Consider the following 16,780-nt stretch of genomic DNA (forward strand, 5'->3'; position numbering starts at 1 on the left):
CCCACTGCCCTTCAGCTTTGGGTGACCCTCATCTGGGAATTCAGATCAGTCAGGGCCAACCAAAGAGAATACAGATTTAATTAAAAACAAGTTGATTAGGGGCGCCTGGGTGGCGCAGTCCGTTAAGCGGCCGACTTCAGCCAGGTCACGATCTCGCAGTCCGGGAGTTCGAGCCCCGCGTCGGGCTCTGGGCTGATGGCTCAGAGCCTGGAGCCTATTTCCGATTCTGTGTCTCCCTCTCTCTCTGCCCCTCCCCCGTTCATGCTCTGTCTCTCTCTGTCCCAAAAAAATAAATAAATGTTAAAAACAAAAAAACAAAAAAACAAGTTGATTACTTGCCACCTTCAGAATTCGCACAGAAATTATAGCCAAAAACCACAAGGCTTTGCCCCGGAAGCCAGAAAGGCCTAGCTGAATGAGCATCCCCTCGCCAGAATGTGTCCCTCTGTTAGCCACGCAGCAGACTCTTGGTCCAAAGTACACGCGGCCGGTGGTGGGTGCCTAGGCGGTACCCACAGGGCTTCAGACCCCTCCTCCAGCGCGTTGCCAGTTCCTGCACAACCAGGACAGCGTTACTCACGTTCGGGGATGGTCACACCCGGCCCGGCCCACTCCGCCACCCCGGCTTCGGGTTTCACGGCCTCCAATCCGGCCTCGAACCCAGTGGGGCTGGGTGGCACCGCTCCATCGGGCCTTCCTGCTGGAAGAGCGCCTGGAGAGCGAGGACGCACAGGGGTGCACGTGTGTCCTCTCGCCAGGGGCCCCAGCTACATCTGGTCCGGCTTCCTCGGCAATCAGCGGGGGCCCCGGGTCTATGCCTTCGCCAACGGACGGGGAAGGAGTGGCCTCGGCCAACCTCGGGGCTCCGAGGTCACCTCTAGCAGCAGCGACGTGGGTCCCCTCCAGGGAACACAGGTGACGGACCTGAGCACGTCGCCCAGCTTTGAGAGCCGGTGCTTGCCCCTCGCCGTCACCTGGGGAAGACCCCCCTAAAAATACACGCCCACACTGGTCACCGCCGGCCCTGCCGCACGCAAGCCACACATGACGGGCGGCTGTGCAGTTGTAGCCACGGCGAGCGTGTCAGGAGGAAGGGCGCACGGGCTCCTGCCTGGCTCCGAAGGCTCGTGGGAGAAAGGAAACCACTCTGGCCACAGCCCCCAGCACCTGCCAGCTTCCCAGGGTGTCCCGTCGTCTCTGGGCTCTGAGGGCCCGTGCTCTCCCGCAGCTTCACCGCTTTCAGAGCTCGAGGGGACACCAAGAGCCACGGGAGATGAGAGAGGAAGGCAGAGAACCAGGTTTCTTCTCAAACAGCCAGGTGCCTCCAGAGGAAAAGGTAAGAAAAGTACCTTTTCAGTCACAGGTTCTCGGCTCTCTGCCGGCACAGACACAAATACTCGCAGGGAGAGCCTGTCGGGGCCCGTGAGGCTGGCAGAGCACCTCTCCTCACCCGTCAACTGCGGACGCCACGTAGAGGGTTTACCCCTCGGGCTCTGCCACGGCCAGAGCTTCAGAGAGTGGCGTTAGGGTGCCAGACAGGAATGACAGAAATGGCCTGGCTCACTTCACCCAGCGGAGCCGGAGAGGTGAGTGTTCCCCGGGGCTCCCACCAACCGCAGGGGCGGCTCGTCCAGGTCTCCCACATCACGCATTGGTCATCGGCGCGGTAGCGGGGCCCCAGGCAGGGCGGTGACGGGCTCCAAGGTCCCTCGATGACCCGCCGTTCCTGCTCTAATCTGATGAGCATCTTGTACCAAATCACTGCCCCAAACCCATTAACCCCGGGAACCAAATGCAGCGAGATCGGCTAGAACACGAAAGCAAGACCCGGCTGGAGCCAGTGCGGTCGAATGGGTTTGAGGCGGAGTTTGGAGGCCATGGCTTTAAATGAAAATGCTTGATAATATTTTGCTTTTTTGATTTATTTTCCTTTCTAGAAGCGGGAATTACACTGTACCTGGGCAAATGGCTTATAAGGTTTCACAGATTCTGCAAAGAAATACGTATTTTTTGAAATGTCACTTTCTGTTAACGTTCTTGTGAGAAAACTCAGCCAACAGTCCCATAAACCTTTAAACCACACTGAACGTAGCGAAGCTGCCTCGACAGAGGCCAAAGGGCAACACTTTCCTCCTCTGCCTGGGTGGCCAGCGGCGCTCTGCACTCTGCCTTTTCTGCTGTCCACAGGTTTCCCTGTGTTTCTGCAGCGGGCAAGGCTGGGGCGGCCGTGCCGTCACTACGTACAAATGCCAGTCCTCGACATACAGACGATGAAAACCACACGTTGGGGTTCAGGCTGACGTGGAGAACCAGAAATCTACAAGAACTCAATTCGTGTTTTTTAAATACTTTATATGGTAAAAATACAGCAAAAATATTTTATTTTGTTCAAAGACGAAAAAATATACTGCTATGGTCACGGTTCTCAGGATGATCCACGTGGTCTCTGGCTCCCCGACGACGCACGGTGGTGTGGGCCGGCTCCGGACGCGGCGCCCGCAGCCTCAGTCGTTTATCAGAGCCAAGATCATACTGCGGGGAGAAGAGATCGGTGTTACCGACGTCTCCTCAGCGGCGTTCCTGCACAGCCCGGTCCGGCCACGCTGCCGTCTGAGGCTCAGCAAGGAACAGACCATCGTTTACACGTAAAAGAAAGAATGTCCAGGGGCGCCTGGGGAGCTCAGTCAGCTGAGCTTCTGACTCTTGATTTCAGCTCAGGTCGTGAGATCGAGCCCCGAGTGGGGCTCTGTGCCGACAGTGCGAGCCTGCTTAGGATTCTCTCTCTCCTTCTCTTCCCCTCCCCTGCCCGTGCTTGCTCTCTCTCTAAATAAACTTTAAAAAAACGTGTAATCAGGGCCTCTCAAAGCCTTAATTTTTTTCATTTAGAAAAAAATAACTGGGGTGGGGGTGGGAGTACAACCTGAAACCAACGTTGGGCTACGGTTTGGAGCAAACACAGAAAACCAAACAAGACTTTAATTCTCTGCACATGCCAACTGCAGCCCGCCGGTGCACCGGGCAGGACCCTCGCTTCCACGCAGGGCTCCGGGCTGTTCCTGGGCGCCGCCCGCGCAGCCCGACGGCGTCTGACACTCAGCGGTCGCTCAGTAAACGCTCTGCTAAAACCACCACAGTTAACAGCAGCAACGGAACTACCATCATTTTTTTCCCTGCTTAGATGCCCAGACTTCACAGAAATCCCCTCACACGTGACTAATGCAGTGATCCGTTGCCCAAATTTAACCAAACCAAGTGCAGCCCACGTGCAGCACAGATTCACGGGAGCGGCTAATCCCCGTGAAAGATTCTGAGAGTTTACCGCCAGTCAGCACAAACCTACATGCTTTACATGCATTATCTCATTTAGTCCGGATCATAATCCAACGAGGCAGGCATTAGATACCGTCCCATTTTCAGACAAAGAAACTGAGGCATAGAGAGGTTAAGAAGCAGCCCCGGGTCACACGGTAAGTGGTCGCCCCCAGACTGCACGAGCCCAGCACCCAAGCAGAACACCAAGAGCATCGACCCCATCACTATCTGAAGAATACAGGCATTTCTCCCTTTCATTCTGTGTAAGAAACACGGACGGATGTGAGTGTCCCCCACGCGGCAGGCGATTCCAGACAGAAGCCGCGTGAAATCCCCGCGTTAGAAACCTGACAAGGGGCAGCTGGGGGACTCAGTCGGTTGAGCATCTGATTTCGGCTCAGGTCACGATTTCATGGTTGATGAGTTCGAGCCCCACGTCAGGCTCTGTGCTGTCGGCCTCTGCCCCCCTCTCTCTGCCCCTCCCTTGCTCACACGCTGGCTCTCTCAAAAATAAGTAAACGTTAAAAATAAATTATTAAAGGGGCGCCTGGGTGGCTCAGTCTATTCAGCATCTGAGTTTTAATTTTGGCTCATGTCATGATCTCCTGGTTGACAGGTTCGAGCCCCACGTCAGGCTCTGTGCCGGCAGCACGGACCCTGCTGGGGATGCTCTCTACCCCTCCCCTGCTCACACTCAGTCTCTCAAAATGAACTTAAAGAAAAAACCTGCCATCCCTATGCAGTTTCTAAATATCGGAACCCTCTGAGTGACAAAAATTTAGGCCAACACAAGTTCTTTCTAACAGTCCTCATGCCTGTGTGAAAAATTAAAGTTTACCTGGGAAGAAAAATAGGAATGATCTCGTTAAGCCTGCATAAGAAAGGTTAAGGCTGACTTCTAGTCTCCTAAAGGTTTAATCGAATCATACACACAATTTTTTTCTCTTCTTCGCTCGACTCCTTGGCCTGGCGACAGATAAGGGAAAAGGTGGCATGTTTCTCCCTAAAACACAATTTAAGGTTCAGACAGGACTGCACGAGGCTTCCCGCGTCTGGGGGCCAGTCCTTGCTGGTACCCGTCACTCCCCATCCGCTACGACTGGAAGGCGGACGCGGTTTTACGGGGACAGGCTGCCTGGCACGTGGCGAGGCAGCGCACGCCTACGTCCTCACCACATCCCCCGGAGACCCGAGGCGGCCGGTCCCTGGGAGCCGGGGACAGCCTCCGCAGCCACGGAGCGACTAACATCCCGAGTACCTACGGCAGGTCACACAGATCGCTGATCCGATGACACACAAGTCTAGGCCGGGAGAATTCCACAGGGTCCCCCGAGGCTCCGCAGCGTTGCCGCAGAACCCACAGCCCCCCACCGCGAGCAGACGTCCGTGCAGGGCAACGCCAGGGGGCCGTGAACTCACCTGTAAAGATACATGAAAAAACAGAGCAAGTGGAAACCAAGCTTGATCATGGCTTCCTTCATGTGCGACTTCAGCTGACCCCGATTGTGGATCTCTGTCGGGTCGAACACTCCCATGTTACCACTCGGCACCATAATGAACCTGATGCACACGCGATAAAAGGAAATCCAATCATCAGCACAAATATTCAAAGTAAGTAGCCAACAACAACCAGCCTTTAAAAGTGACCAATCACAGGGGCGCCTGGGTGGCTCACTTGGTTAAGCTGCAGCTCAGGCCATGATCTCGCAGTTCATGAGTTCAAGCCCCACGTCAGGCCCTGTGCTGACAGCTCAGAGCCCGGAGCCTGCTTTGAATTCTGTGTCTCCCTCTCTCTCCCTGCCTCTCCCCTGCTCGTGCGCGCTCGCTCTCTCTCGCGCTCTCTCAAAAACATAAAAAAATAAAAGTGACGAATCACAGCAACCTAAAATTCAGACCCGACACGGACGGACTGAGTATGATGATGTCATTGGCCACCATGTGGTTTTCCTCTGAAAGATACAACGCTTGTTAATTTTCGGCCCTCTAAACAAATCTGGTAACACTCTAGAGAAGGGTATTTTATGCTTTGAGACCCTTTTACCCACCTGTAGAAAACTTCTAAACCGGTCATACCTACAGCCGTTTCCCAGCAGACACAGCGAAGGGGACTCCAAAACCAAACCAATTTTATCAAGTTCTCAGAAACTTGTTTATCTAGAAAGTTCTAAAGTAATTAATACAATTCGTCCCACAACACCTTTACGGGGAGGAGTAGTCTCAGTTATTCCCATGTCACAAAGGAGGGAGGCTCCTGATCCGAGGATGACACGCCTCCATCCGCACGGTCTGTGAATGGTGCCGGTTTACAGACCCAATTTAGAGGAGACAGAAGGGAAATGATCTAGAGTAAGTGCTACCCCGAAAAAACAAAACCCCTCTTCAGTTCAGACAGTAAATAGTTCAGACACGGCACGTAACGTCTAACTTTATGGAACTGTTAACAACGCAGGCTGAGTGCACGGTATTATTAAGCGATCATATCCCGACAAGTCAGAAATGCCCTCTGCGGAGCGGTGGAGGCGCAGCAGTTGTGGGGACGGGAGCAAGGGCCACAAGCCAAAGCAAGGGAGGGCACCGCGAGCCCGCTCTGCGTTCCGACGCCAGACCAGTTCAACCCAATGTTCCCAGACTCGGGAGGGACTCCCAATTTAAAAAAGTCTGAAGGCCCTGGTTTAACAGGCCGGGGAAGCCCTCAGGCTTTCCCACTTCCTTCCCATCACTGCGCGTGCACCAGGTGCTCCCCCACACGACCCCCTTTACAGCCGAGGAGCCGGCTTACTCGGGGAGCGTCCACCCGCTTCAACACCCCTCGGGACTACAGGTGCAAGTACGTGCCCTAACCTCGCACGTGCCGGTCCCTTCCTACCACACGCAGTTCTCACATGGACGTCCGTGAGATGCAAATGCCCCCGAGTTCCACAAACTTAACCACCCCCCCCCCCCCCGCCCCATTCCCCAATCCTGCCGCCCCTGAGTAACCGAGAGCTGAGCGACTCCGCTCCGTCTCAGAGCCCTCTCCCGCAGGTCCTGACTGCCCCGGCCCTTATCTGTCACCGACAGGCGGTCAGACTCCTTCTCCGTCCGCCCTCCCCTCCGAGTCCCGCTCACACGGGGGTGACCTCTGCACGTCCGCGTCACAGCCCTGCCCCCGCCCTCCGGTCCCACCCCTGCCTCCTGGCGCTTCCCCACCAGCAGGTCCTTACCACCCGATGTTCCCGGGAAATCTTCCCAAAGACCACTTCCTTCATCAGCTTAGCTGCTCAAAAGCATACAGAGCGCACAAGATGCACAAATGGCTACGAAGCACATTCGAAGGTACCCAGGTCGTTAGTCACCAGAGAAATGGGGTCAGAACCACAGTGAAACACCACGCCCAATGGGATGGCTCAAACGAAAAGTCACAGGGGCGCCGGGCGGGCTCAGTCGGAAGGGCGTGCGATCCACGATCTGGCGGTCACGACCGCGGGGGTAGACGTTACTTAAATTAAAGAAAAGAAAGACACACAACAAGAGGTGTTGGCGAGGATGTGGAGAAACAGGAACCCGCACACACAGCTGATGGGAACGCAAAATGGCGCGGCTGCTTTTGAACCCCAGGCAGCTCCTCAAAAAGTTCAATGTAAAGTTACCACACGAGCCAGCAAATCCACTCCTAGGAAAAGAAAACGTGTGTCCGCACAAAAACACGCACGTGAATGTTCACAGGGCAATTGTTCGTAACAGCCGGAAAGTACAAGCAACGGAAATGCCCATCTGCTGCATAAACAAAACGCAGGCTGTCCACACAGTGGAACAGGATTCGGCAACTAAAGGGAATGAACACGGTACCCGCCACACGGATGAGCCTGGAAAACGGTGCCGAGTGACAAAACCAGTCACAAAAGAGCATATACTGATCTCTCCTGTCTGACAGGTCTGCACAGAATAGGTTATCTTATGAGAGACAGAAGGTAAACTGATTGCTCGGGGCCAGGGGAGGGGAGGGGAGGGGAGGGGAGGGGGGGGGAGGGGGGAGGAAGGGGGGGGGGGGTGGAGTGTAGGGTAGGGGAGGGGAGGGGAGGAGAGACTGCTAATGGGTATAGGGCTTCCTTCTGGGGTGAGGAGCATGTTCTAGAACAGACTGGTGCCGGCTGCTTACGCGTATGAACATACTAGAAAGATCCTGAACAGAGAACCCGCAGCGGGTGAACGTCCTGCCACCAGCGCGCGTGCTGATACACGGGCCCCGTGGGCCGGTGCGCGCGGTTCTGGGTGGCCCTGACCGCATCAGCAGCTGTTCCGGCTCCCTCGTCCGCGCCTGCAGCCTGCCGGCCCTTACGCCTGGTGCGTCTGCCTCCAGCCCCCCAGCGCTCCCTTGTCCGCACACCCTGGAGAAGTCCTTCCCCCTCCCGTCTGTCACACCTTCCCGGGTGTGGGCTCTGCGCAGACACGCCTCCTGCGAAGGTCCCAGCGGGGGGCCTCCCCGCCACCCGTCGGGTGTCGGGTGCCCCAGCCAGCCTCGTACTGAAGCCAGCTGCCTATTTAGTCACTCAGCGTTTGCCTCTTGGCCTGCGGGCAGAGCCCGTCTCACACAGGTCTGGGCCCGCAAAAGCAGGAAGTGCAGATGTCTGCAAAGAGGAAAGGGTCCGTCTGTTGACTTTTTTTTTTTAAACCTTTTTAAGTAGCAGGTAAATTTGGGAACAGCCAGCCAAACTGTCACTGGGGGAATAAATTACCAGGGCGATAAACCCACGTGATCTTTGTGATGACGGGAAACAGAATCTGTGGAACTTTTCTGTTCCCCCCCCCCCCCCCCCCCAGTAAACCCGCTAGAACCTTCCACCATACTTGGTACCACGCACGAAGAGGCCGCATGGAGCCCGCCTCCCTTCCTCTGGCACTCTCTGCTGTCACAGACGAATGACGGCGCGGGCTCGGGAAGTCACTGAGCTACAGTCTCAGGATTCCGGCTCTCCCTCCCAAATTCCTGTTCCTGATCACAGGGATACTGAGCCATGCTCAAAGTCTGCGTGGGACGGCACCTTGCCAACTGGGGCAGGGGCCCGTGCTCTGGCTGAGCTCAGGTCAGGGTGCTGGACTCTGGGATGACCATGCAAGGACACTGAGAAACTTAAAAAGTATTGGTTTCCCTCTGGAAAAGGGGTCCAGAGATTTAAAATCCCTTCCGTGGCTCAGGTCCTAGTCTCACGATCTTTTTAAATTCATCCCCCAAATCTGCTCACTTCCTCCTCCTCACGGCCTTCTGTGTGCTATCACCTCCTCCCACCCTCCCTTATTCTTTTCTCTATCCTTCTTCTTTTCTTTAGGTCTTATTTAAATAATCTCTACACCCAACACAGGACTCGAACTAAGGACCTTAAGAGTCACATGCGCTTCTGAGCTGGCGGTACCCCATCCTTCTGATTCCAACTACACTTTATTTTTCATATTTATTTATTTACTGTTTTTTAATGTTTATTTTTGAGAGAGAGAGAGAGAGAGAGAGAGAGAGAGAGACAGAATGTGAGCAGGAGAGAAGCAGAGAGAGACAGGAGACACAGAATCCAAAGCAGGCTCCAGGCTCCAAGCTGTCAGGACAGAGCCCAGTGTGGGGCTCGAATCCATAAACCTCGAGATCATGACCTGAGCTGAAGTCAGACGCCCAACCCACTGAGCCACCCAAGCGCCCCTCTAACTGCACTTTAAAATCACATTTATGGGACTCCTGGCTGCCTCTATCAGAAAAGCACGTGACTCATGATCTCGAGGTCCTGAGTTCGAGCCTCACATTGGGTATGGAGATTACTAAAAATAAACAAACTTTTAAAAAATTAATCAACTTTAAAAAATAAAAATAAAAACTCACATGTAAAAATATGATGAATGATGACACCTCAAAAAACTAGATAAAAATAAAACCAAAACCTAAAAATCTAGCAGAGCAGCAAGGCACAATAAAAGCAATCCCATCCCCCCACAGACCTTCACAAGAAAATGCATCCCGTATAACTGCCCCACGACAATAACAGCGCATCCAGGGTGTGTCCACCGAGCGGGGCCTGAAACACCTCCTGAATGCGTTAAGTTAGAATTCTGATGTGATCTACTCTGCAGGCTTTAAAGTGAAATCCTAGGGGCGCCTGAGCAGCTCAGCTGAGCGCGTCTGACTCTTGATTTCAGCTCAGGTCCTGATCTCACAGTTGGTGAGATCGAGCCCCATGTGGGGCTCGGCACTGACAGAGTGGAGACTGCTTGGTATTCTCTCCCTCTCTCTCTCTCTCTCTCTCTCTCTCTGTCAAAATAAATAAACTTAAAACAAAATTAGAGTACAAAGATAAATTAAAAACTAAAGTGAAATTCTCTCTGAAGCATTCCCAGTATATTCTAATTAAAATCTATAACATAAGTAACAAGAATCTTATATTCTTAGACTACTGACCATTCTTATGGAAAACACACACGTCCTTAGACATCGCAACTGAACATTACAAATTGTTAAAATTTATGCGTGTAAATTCGTGTTCTGACTCTAAGACTGGACGATGCAAACTGCTATTGCCAAAGTAAACAGGAATTTATGCTGACTTCACATGGCATTCGGCTGTCAGTTATTTCGTGACTGGCACGTATTTTATTGCAGAAAAAAAGCATTAAAACATTTTTTTAAATTTTCCTTTAAATGCCAGGACACGAAGCATCAGTAAACAAACTAAACTATACTCACCGATATATATTCCAAGTGGCAACGGGCAGGTTGAGAAGGAAGATGAACCAGTGCAATGAGATGAGCATTAACACGGTGACGACGGTGTGGCCAATCAGTTCGGGAATGACCCACTGCAAGGGAAGAACACGGCGTTACATCGCCCTGCTGTGTTCTTCCTGGACGTCCGTGTTATCTGAAGCTAAGTCAGTGGATACGCAGCGTTTACAAGCTAGTGTTCCAAGATTTATTTTTAGACTCGGATGACCCAGATGTGCATACGCTGCCAATGCTCACGCCGTGCAAACACGTCACACACAGCTTAAACATAATGCACTTAAATTGCAATTAAGTTTTATCCTCAGCAAAGGTTCAGATTCATTCACTAAGCGTGTATGAATGACAACTGGGGAAAAAACGGAGCATCATTTACCTGCTATTCCGAGGTCTGTGCCAAAGCCCCTCACTCTAACCGGGGTGGTTTATATCCAAATATACACTGCCTTGCAAATCAGAATATCAATCGTAAACATTCTCCAATCTCCCGAACCATGAGGGAAATCCTTTCTAACCCCCCCCACCCTGCTCACACACACACACACACACACACACACACACACACACACACACACACGTACTTTAACAGCTCACAGTAACAGCGAGGAGCTGACCAAATAGGACAACGGACCCGGATCCGGGAATCCCAGCCTAGTGGCCCCACGGCACCCGGGCCCTTACCTACGCGTGCTGCCCACCACGGAGTACTCTACTGCTCATGCGCCAACAGCTGTGGCAGCAGGCCCTCCTTCCACCAGTAATCCTCCTCCCCTGCGAATAGAGACTTTCCTTTCCGTGGAAGTTAACAGTAACAGTAACGGGCAGACACAAACTGCCTCTTGCAGAAAGGAGAAAGGCAAAACTCAGAGAGGTTAAGTAATTTGCCCAAGGTCGCAAAGCTACTTAGTTGGCAGAATAAAATAGTCTAAGTCCAAACACACTGGGCCCAGGTCTCTCGCATTTCCATTTTAGATCCTTTATTTTTGGAAACAAAGAAGGGATTTGCTAGGCCTTAAACCTAACTGGCAATCAACAAACTTTTAAAGACGCAAAATGGAGTTTCTGAAGTGTAACCAATTGAGCACAACGCTTACAAGGGTAAGCTGCAGAAGTCAAACAAACCTGGAGCTGGATCCCTGCGCTCTCCCCTACTGATTGGCTCCGCAGGCTCAGGAAAGGTCACTCTCCCTCTCGGAGCCACGATTTTCGCATCTGTAAACCGTGGCTGAGGATGCCCACACCTGCACCACGCACCTCAGGACGCCGCTGCCCGGAAGGAGACCAGGCGTGGCCCCCGCAGAGCTGGAAACGCTTTTACTGCTACCACCGGCCGCACCCTCGGCCCCCAGCCCCCAGCGTAGCTTCCAAACTGGATTTCTTACCTTGGGAGGCAGTCACTTTGTTTTACAGCCACAAACGAGAGGCAAGAGTCTTAGGAAGCGACACTTCGCTTTCCTCTGCTTGCTTTCCTTCCTTTCAGCCAAGCCCTGTGTTTTCGTGGTCGTCCCTCCTCAGCGAGGTGTCCTCCCCCTAACTTGCTCTCTGAATACCTGCACCGGGCAGGGGCCCGGAAAGTCCTCCTGGGGAGTAACTGAACGGCACGCGACAGAACACGTGTGAACAGCTGCCCTTTCGGGTGCCCCAGCACGAGTCCAGGGGGACGCCGATGACCCCGCGGTGAGGCGGCCTGTCTACACGTCGGCCCACAGCCTGGCCCACGGCCTGGCGCCTCCGTGAGTCTGTGAGTGCCTTGCCCTAAGCACGGATAGACGGCCGTGTACCAGGAATTGAGGAAGCCCCCCCCCGAGGGGAAAACAAAGGGAAAGGAGCTCGGAGGAAGCAGATATAATGTAGGAAGCAGAAGGCAATTTCAAAACTACTCTAATCGAGATTCTCAGAGAGCCAGGACACTCACACCTGAGCAAGGGAACAAGGTCTCAGAAATGCAAACCTTGCCGTAAATGGCGTGTCCGTAGGAAATCAGAAGATGAAGCAGAAGGAATCTTAAGACCAAAAGGCAGAAAAAAACCCAAAGGGACAAAACTTCTAAAAAAGAACGGGCAGAGAATCCAGCAGATGAATTATCCAGTGCGTGAAAGCTGGTGAAAGAGAAGAGAGAAAAAGAGGGGAGGGGCGCCCGGGTGGCTCAGTCCATTGGGCGCCGGACTCTTGATTTCGGCTCAGGTCATGATCTCACAGCTTGTGAGACTGGAACCCCGTGTCGGGCTCTGTGCTGAGCATGGACCTGCCTGGGATTCTCTCTCTCCCTGCCCCTCCCCCATGTGCACATGCACAGGCTCTTTCCCTCAACATAAATAATCATTAAAAAAAAAAAAATACAACCCAGCTGGTAAAATAAATAACCATTCTCCTAAAGATGAGAAGGCTGAAAGTAATATAATGCTGATTACGCCTCGATTTTTTTTAAAAAGTCTTCCAGTTTGGCAGATAAATACACACAAAATCTTTTATTTCGAAGACTAGGTCTATCACTGTATGAAACCACATTCTGGAAAATTCAAAATAAAGAAAAAAAGAAGAGGAGGAATATAGTTTGCCAGAAATTTTAATTGTCTGAATGTCACATTTTTCCCTCATGGACCAGAGAAATAGAAGCAGATGCAGAAGAGAAAAAAACACACGGGAATGACTTCCGGGTGAAGCCGAGAGCACCTCGCAGGATTTACTGAGCTGTGACGTGAACTTTTATCCAGAAAGTCTTCTGTCTGTTCAGCTCGTAAAATGAATCAGGACTAACTGGTTTCCCTACATCCAGACAAACCCTGCGGTTCAGAGCATCCTTGCCAACACAGAGTTCTGACCATGCACTAAAGGTAAAATGGTCTCGAGACAAATCAACTAATTTATTCCATTTCTCAGCAAACCACGAAAAGAAGGTCATCTTTTATGCAACAAAACAGACTGGGTTTCGACACAGAAGACAAAAACGATTATCCTCATAACAAGCCTTTTCGTCCTAAAGTACCTACGGACACAGGGACAAGGTAGAAGCCGAGCAAAGCAACAAATTTCAAGTGGGGTCTCCCAGTACAGTTTCACGATCTAAAATATTGCAGAAACACAGTAGCTCTACAAACATTCCAACGAGTAGGAAACAACATGCACTTCAAAACCAAATATACATATGTTGGTTATCTATAATAACCTCAAACACAAAAAAAGAGTAAGGAAATGTCTTACCTTGTTTAATTTGGAGCAACATGATCTAGCATTAATGTAATCACATTCTAAATCGGACAATGTAATTATCTGAGGATCAAGATAAGGAATTACAAGACTTTTTTTTTTTTTAAACTTTTTGTTTTATTGTTTTTGAGAGAGCGCGTGCACGAGAGAGCGTCAGCAGGGGAGGGGCAGAGACAGAGAGGGAGACACAGACTCCTTAGCAGGCTCCAGGCTCCAGGCTCCGAGCTGTCAGCACAGAGCCTGATGTGGGGCTCGAACTCATGAACCGTGAGATCATGACCCAGGCCACCCCGGTGCCCCTACAAGACTTTTTTCTTTGTTATAGCTAAGTGTTTTTAAGTTTCGGAACAAAACCCAACTGTAGTGCAGAATTAGATTTGCCTTGAAAAAATTTTAGTTATTTCCTTAAAGTTCACTCATTAGACAACTCAATTTTCTCATTTATGTTCCTTCAACAAATTATTTTCACAAAAGAATCTTAGTATGCTCAATTCTCAAGTGACCCATACCAGAACATCCAATCTGAGTTCCTCTAAAGTGAAAATGACCATAAGTGGGGCGCCTGGGTGGCGCAGTCAGTTAAGCGTCCGACTTCAGCCAGGTCACGATCTCGCGGTCCCTGAGTTCGAGCCCCGCGTCGGGCTCTGGGCTGATGGCTCGGAGCCTGGAGCCTGTTTCCGATTCTGTGTCTCCCTCTCTCTCTGCCCCTCCCCGTTCATGCTCTGTCTCTCTCTGTCCCAAAAATAAATAAAAAACGTTGAAAAAAAAAAAAAAAGTAAATGACCATAAGAATCGGAAAATAAGACCTATAAAAACAACTTAAATGTGAAAAACCTGAATAGAAAAACAGTGTTGATTTACGACAGACCCACAAAACGTCTTCGAAGACTCAAGATGTGCGAAAAGGAAACAGGACACACACTGTGGATACAGCGGGGTCACAGGTGAGCAGTGGTTATGGCTCCTCATAGAGGATTTGTTTTCCTAGTATTTTTCTCTCGCAAACTTTGCACAGTAAGCACACGTTCTAGTAGAATTAAGCAAAGAGTGAGTTTTAGCATAGAGTATAAACTCACAAAAGTGTGAGGACAGACACAGAAGGAAACGGCCTCAACTGAACGATACAAGGCCTGGAAGCTACTGTCAAGTAAATTCTCCACCCCCACCCCCTGCCCCCCAATAGCTGGGACAAAGCAGAAAGGAAAACAACAAAACGCTGAAGATCACTGTCGGCAGGCGACAGACACGCGGGTTGATCGCGCTACGCTCTCCACTGTAATGTTTGGAAACGTCCAATAACACAAGTGAAAGCAAGTGTTCTCACCCAAATTCTAAACATTTCTGTACGGGTATTCCCCCATCACCTCGACACAACGAAAGTCAAACTCGTCACCGTCTCCACAAATTGTTCCACGTCCACGCGGGTTTCGTTCCTGTCGCCGACACAAGCATCACTTGTCCAGGCTCAAACCCCGGGGGGTCATCGCTGCCTTCGTGCTCACACCCCACAAGCAGCCTTCACCGGCCCGCTGTGCCCGAGAATCCTGCCTTCCACCGGCCCACGGTTTGAACCCTGTTTCAAACCCACACAAGCCCATTCCCCAATGGTTTCTTACCTTCCAGTCTTTCCTCTTTCCAACCCACTCTACAGACTCATCTTCCTAACACGCCATTTGTTAATGTCAAGAACATTCCATGGCTCCCTACTGCCTCGAGGATAGACTTGAAAGCTCAAGTTGTCCCCACCTTCACAGGCAAACCTTTCAAAGTTTGATCTAATCCAGCCTTTCCAACCTTGACCTTCTCCGGCCAAAATCAACCGTGTGCTCCGGATGCTCTATGCCTTGACCCCATCACCCAGGAATGCCATAAACATGCCTGTCTCTGCACCTTTGCTCTTGTCTGACTCTGAACACCCACCCCTCCCCTTCGGCACAGGCTTTCTTCGGGGTTCGAAGTCCAGGAAACTCCCATCCCTACAGAACTTCTACCCGGACCATCTCTACCTCCAGAAGGAAGCTCAGGCAACTATCCAAAATGCCAGCAACGTGCTGAATCCCAGCGAAACACACCCCACACGCACCTTAATGTCTACCTAACACTTTCCTTTGTACACAATTTGCTGGAAGCCAAGGCTATTTTAAATCGAGCCTAGCTTTCCAAACATCAAAACCAGAAACCCAGGTTTTCTTTCTCTGTTAAGTCCCAGTTCTTTATGTCATAAGAGGGACATAGGTCACCAAAATTTAGGCCAGTAATCCTGCTCTTTCAGTCATTTCACCAAGCCTAATAAAACTGGAGGTTCTTGGGTGCCTGGCTGGCTCAGTCGGTGGAGCCTGCAACTCTTGAGCCCGGGGTCATGAATTTGAGCCCCCTGTTGGGTGCAGACATTACTTAAAAATAAAATCTTGAGGGGTGCTGGGGTGGCTCAGTCCGTCAAGCACCTGACTTTGGCTCAGTTTGTGTGTTCGAGCCCCGCGCCGGGCTCTGTGCTGACAGCTCGAGACTGGAGCCTGTTTTGGATTCTGTGTCTCCCTCTCCCTGCCCCCCCCCCCCCCCGCCCCACTTATGCTGTCTGAATAAACATTAAAAAAATTTTTTTTTAATAAAAAATAAAAATCTTCAAAGCAAAAACAAACAACCTGAAGTTCTCGTTAGAATTCATCTGTTAAAGAAAAAACTGCAGCTGAACTGGGCTGGGGTGGGGCAGAGCCCAGTGGCCAAGGGGCGGGCACTGTGCTGGGTGCCGAACGTGTGTTCTCACTACACACACACACACACACACACACACACACACACACACACACGCCCCTTCCTGGGAAGTAAACACTTCCCACTTCACCCAGAACAGACTGAGGCAGGTGCAACACTGCGCACAGCGAGCCTCTGGCTGAGCACTGGGGTCCTCACTGCAAACTGTGTCCATTCCCTGCAGATCAGGCTGCCTGTCCCTAACAAAGTTCGAGGTCACACCGAAAACCCACGCCACGCCTATCCCCAAGCCAGGGTGCTCTGGAGAAAAGAAAGTTTGATTCGCTCAGAAAGCAACCCGAGGGGGCTTCCGACTCTCGATGGTGGCTCAGGCCACGATCTCACGGGCTGTGTGGGGTGGAGGCCCCGTAGGGCTCTGCGCTGACGGCAAGGAGCCCGCTTGGGGTCCCCTCTCTCCCTCTCTGCCCCTCCCCCCGCTCGCTCTCTCAAGAAATAAACATTAAAACGAAAAGCAAAAGGAAGACATGACAAAGGAAGCAGCCCCCGTGATCCCCGAGGAAGGACAAGGGGCACCCTGGCGCGGATTCTTCCCCGCTGTTTAAGGACCTCTGACTGGCCCGGGGCTGGACGCTCCCTGCGGGCGGGTGCGGGTCCCACATCCACGCAGGCAGGGGCCCCGAAAACCGCGTGACGACAGCACACGACCACAAAGTGCGGGCGCGGCCGGGCACCGACGCCAAGGCGGCCGCCGCAGGGGCCCCGCAAGCCCGGTCCGCACGACGCCCGCTTGCCGCCACGGCCCCCGCAGGG

The 16,780-nt window shown here is 51.9% G+C and overlaps 1 protein-coding gene across 3 annotated transcripts in view; it reads right to left on the bottom strand.

The window, feature by feature from the left end:
• Positions 1-1,904: 1,904 nt before the first annotated feature.
• Positions 1,905-16,780, bottom strand: part of CNIH4 (cornichon family member 4) — a 15,479-nt gene continuing 603 nt past the window's right edge. The window contains exons 2-5 of one of the 3 annotated variants that reach the window (XM_040451952.1): positions 13,253-13,321; positions 10,016-10,128; positions 4,732-4,872; positions 1,905-2,532 (exon numbers count right to left, since the gene is read on the bottom strand). In XM_040451952.1, the coding sequence (XP_040307886.1) occupies positions 2,505-2,532; positions 4,732-4,872; positions 10,016-10,128; positions 13,253-13,321 (351 nt within the window). In that variant the 3' untranslated portion in view covers positions 1,905-2,504. Of the gene's footprint in view, positions 2,533-4,731; positions 4,873-10,015; positions 10,129-10,732; positions 11,387-11,433; positions 12,242-13,252; positions 13,322-16,780 lie in introns of those variants that run through there. The other 2 variants (XM_040451955.1, XM_040451954.1) reach the window with 2 other exon arrangements.

This window comes from Herpailurus yagouaroundi, unplaced genomic scaffold, assembly GCF_014898765.1.
Source record: "Herpailurus yagouaroundi ecotype Mexico unplaced genomic scaffold, PumYag 205, whole genome shotgun sequence".
Lineage (NCBI taxonomy): Eukaryota > Metazoa > Chordata > Mammalia > Carnivora > Felidae > Herpailurus > Herpailurus yagouaroundi.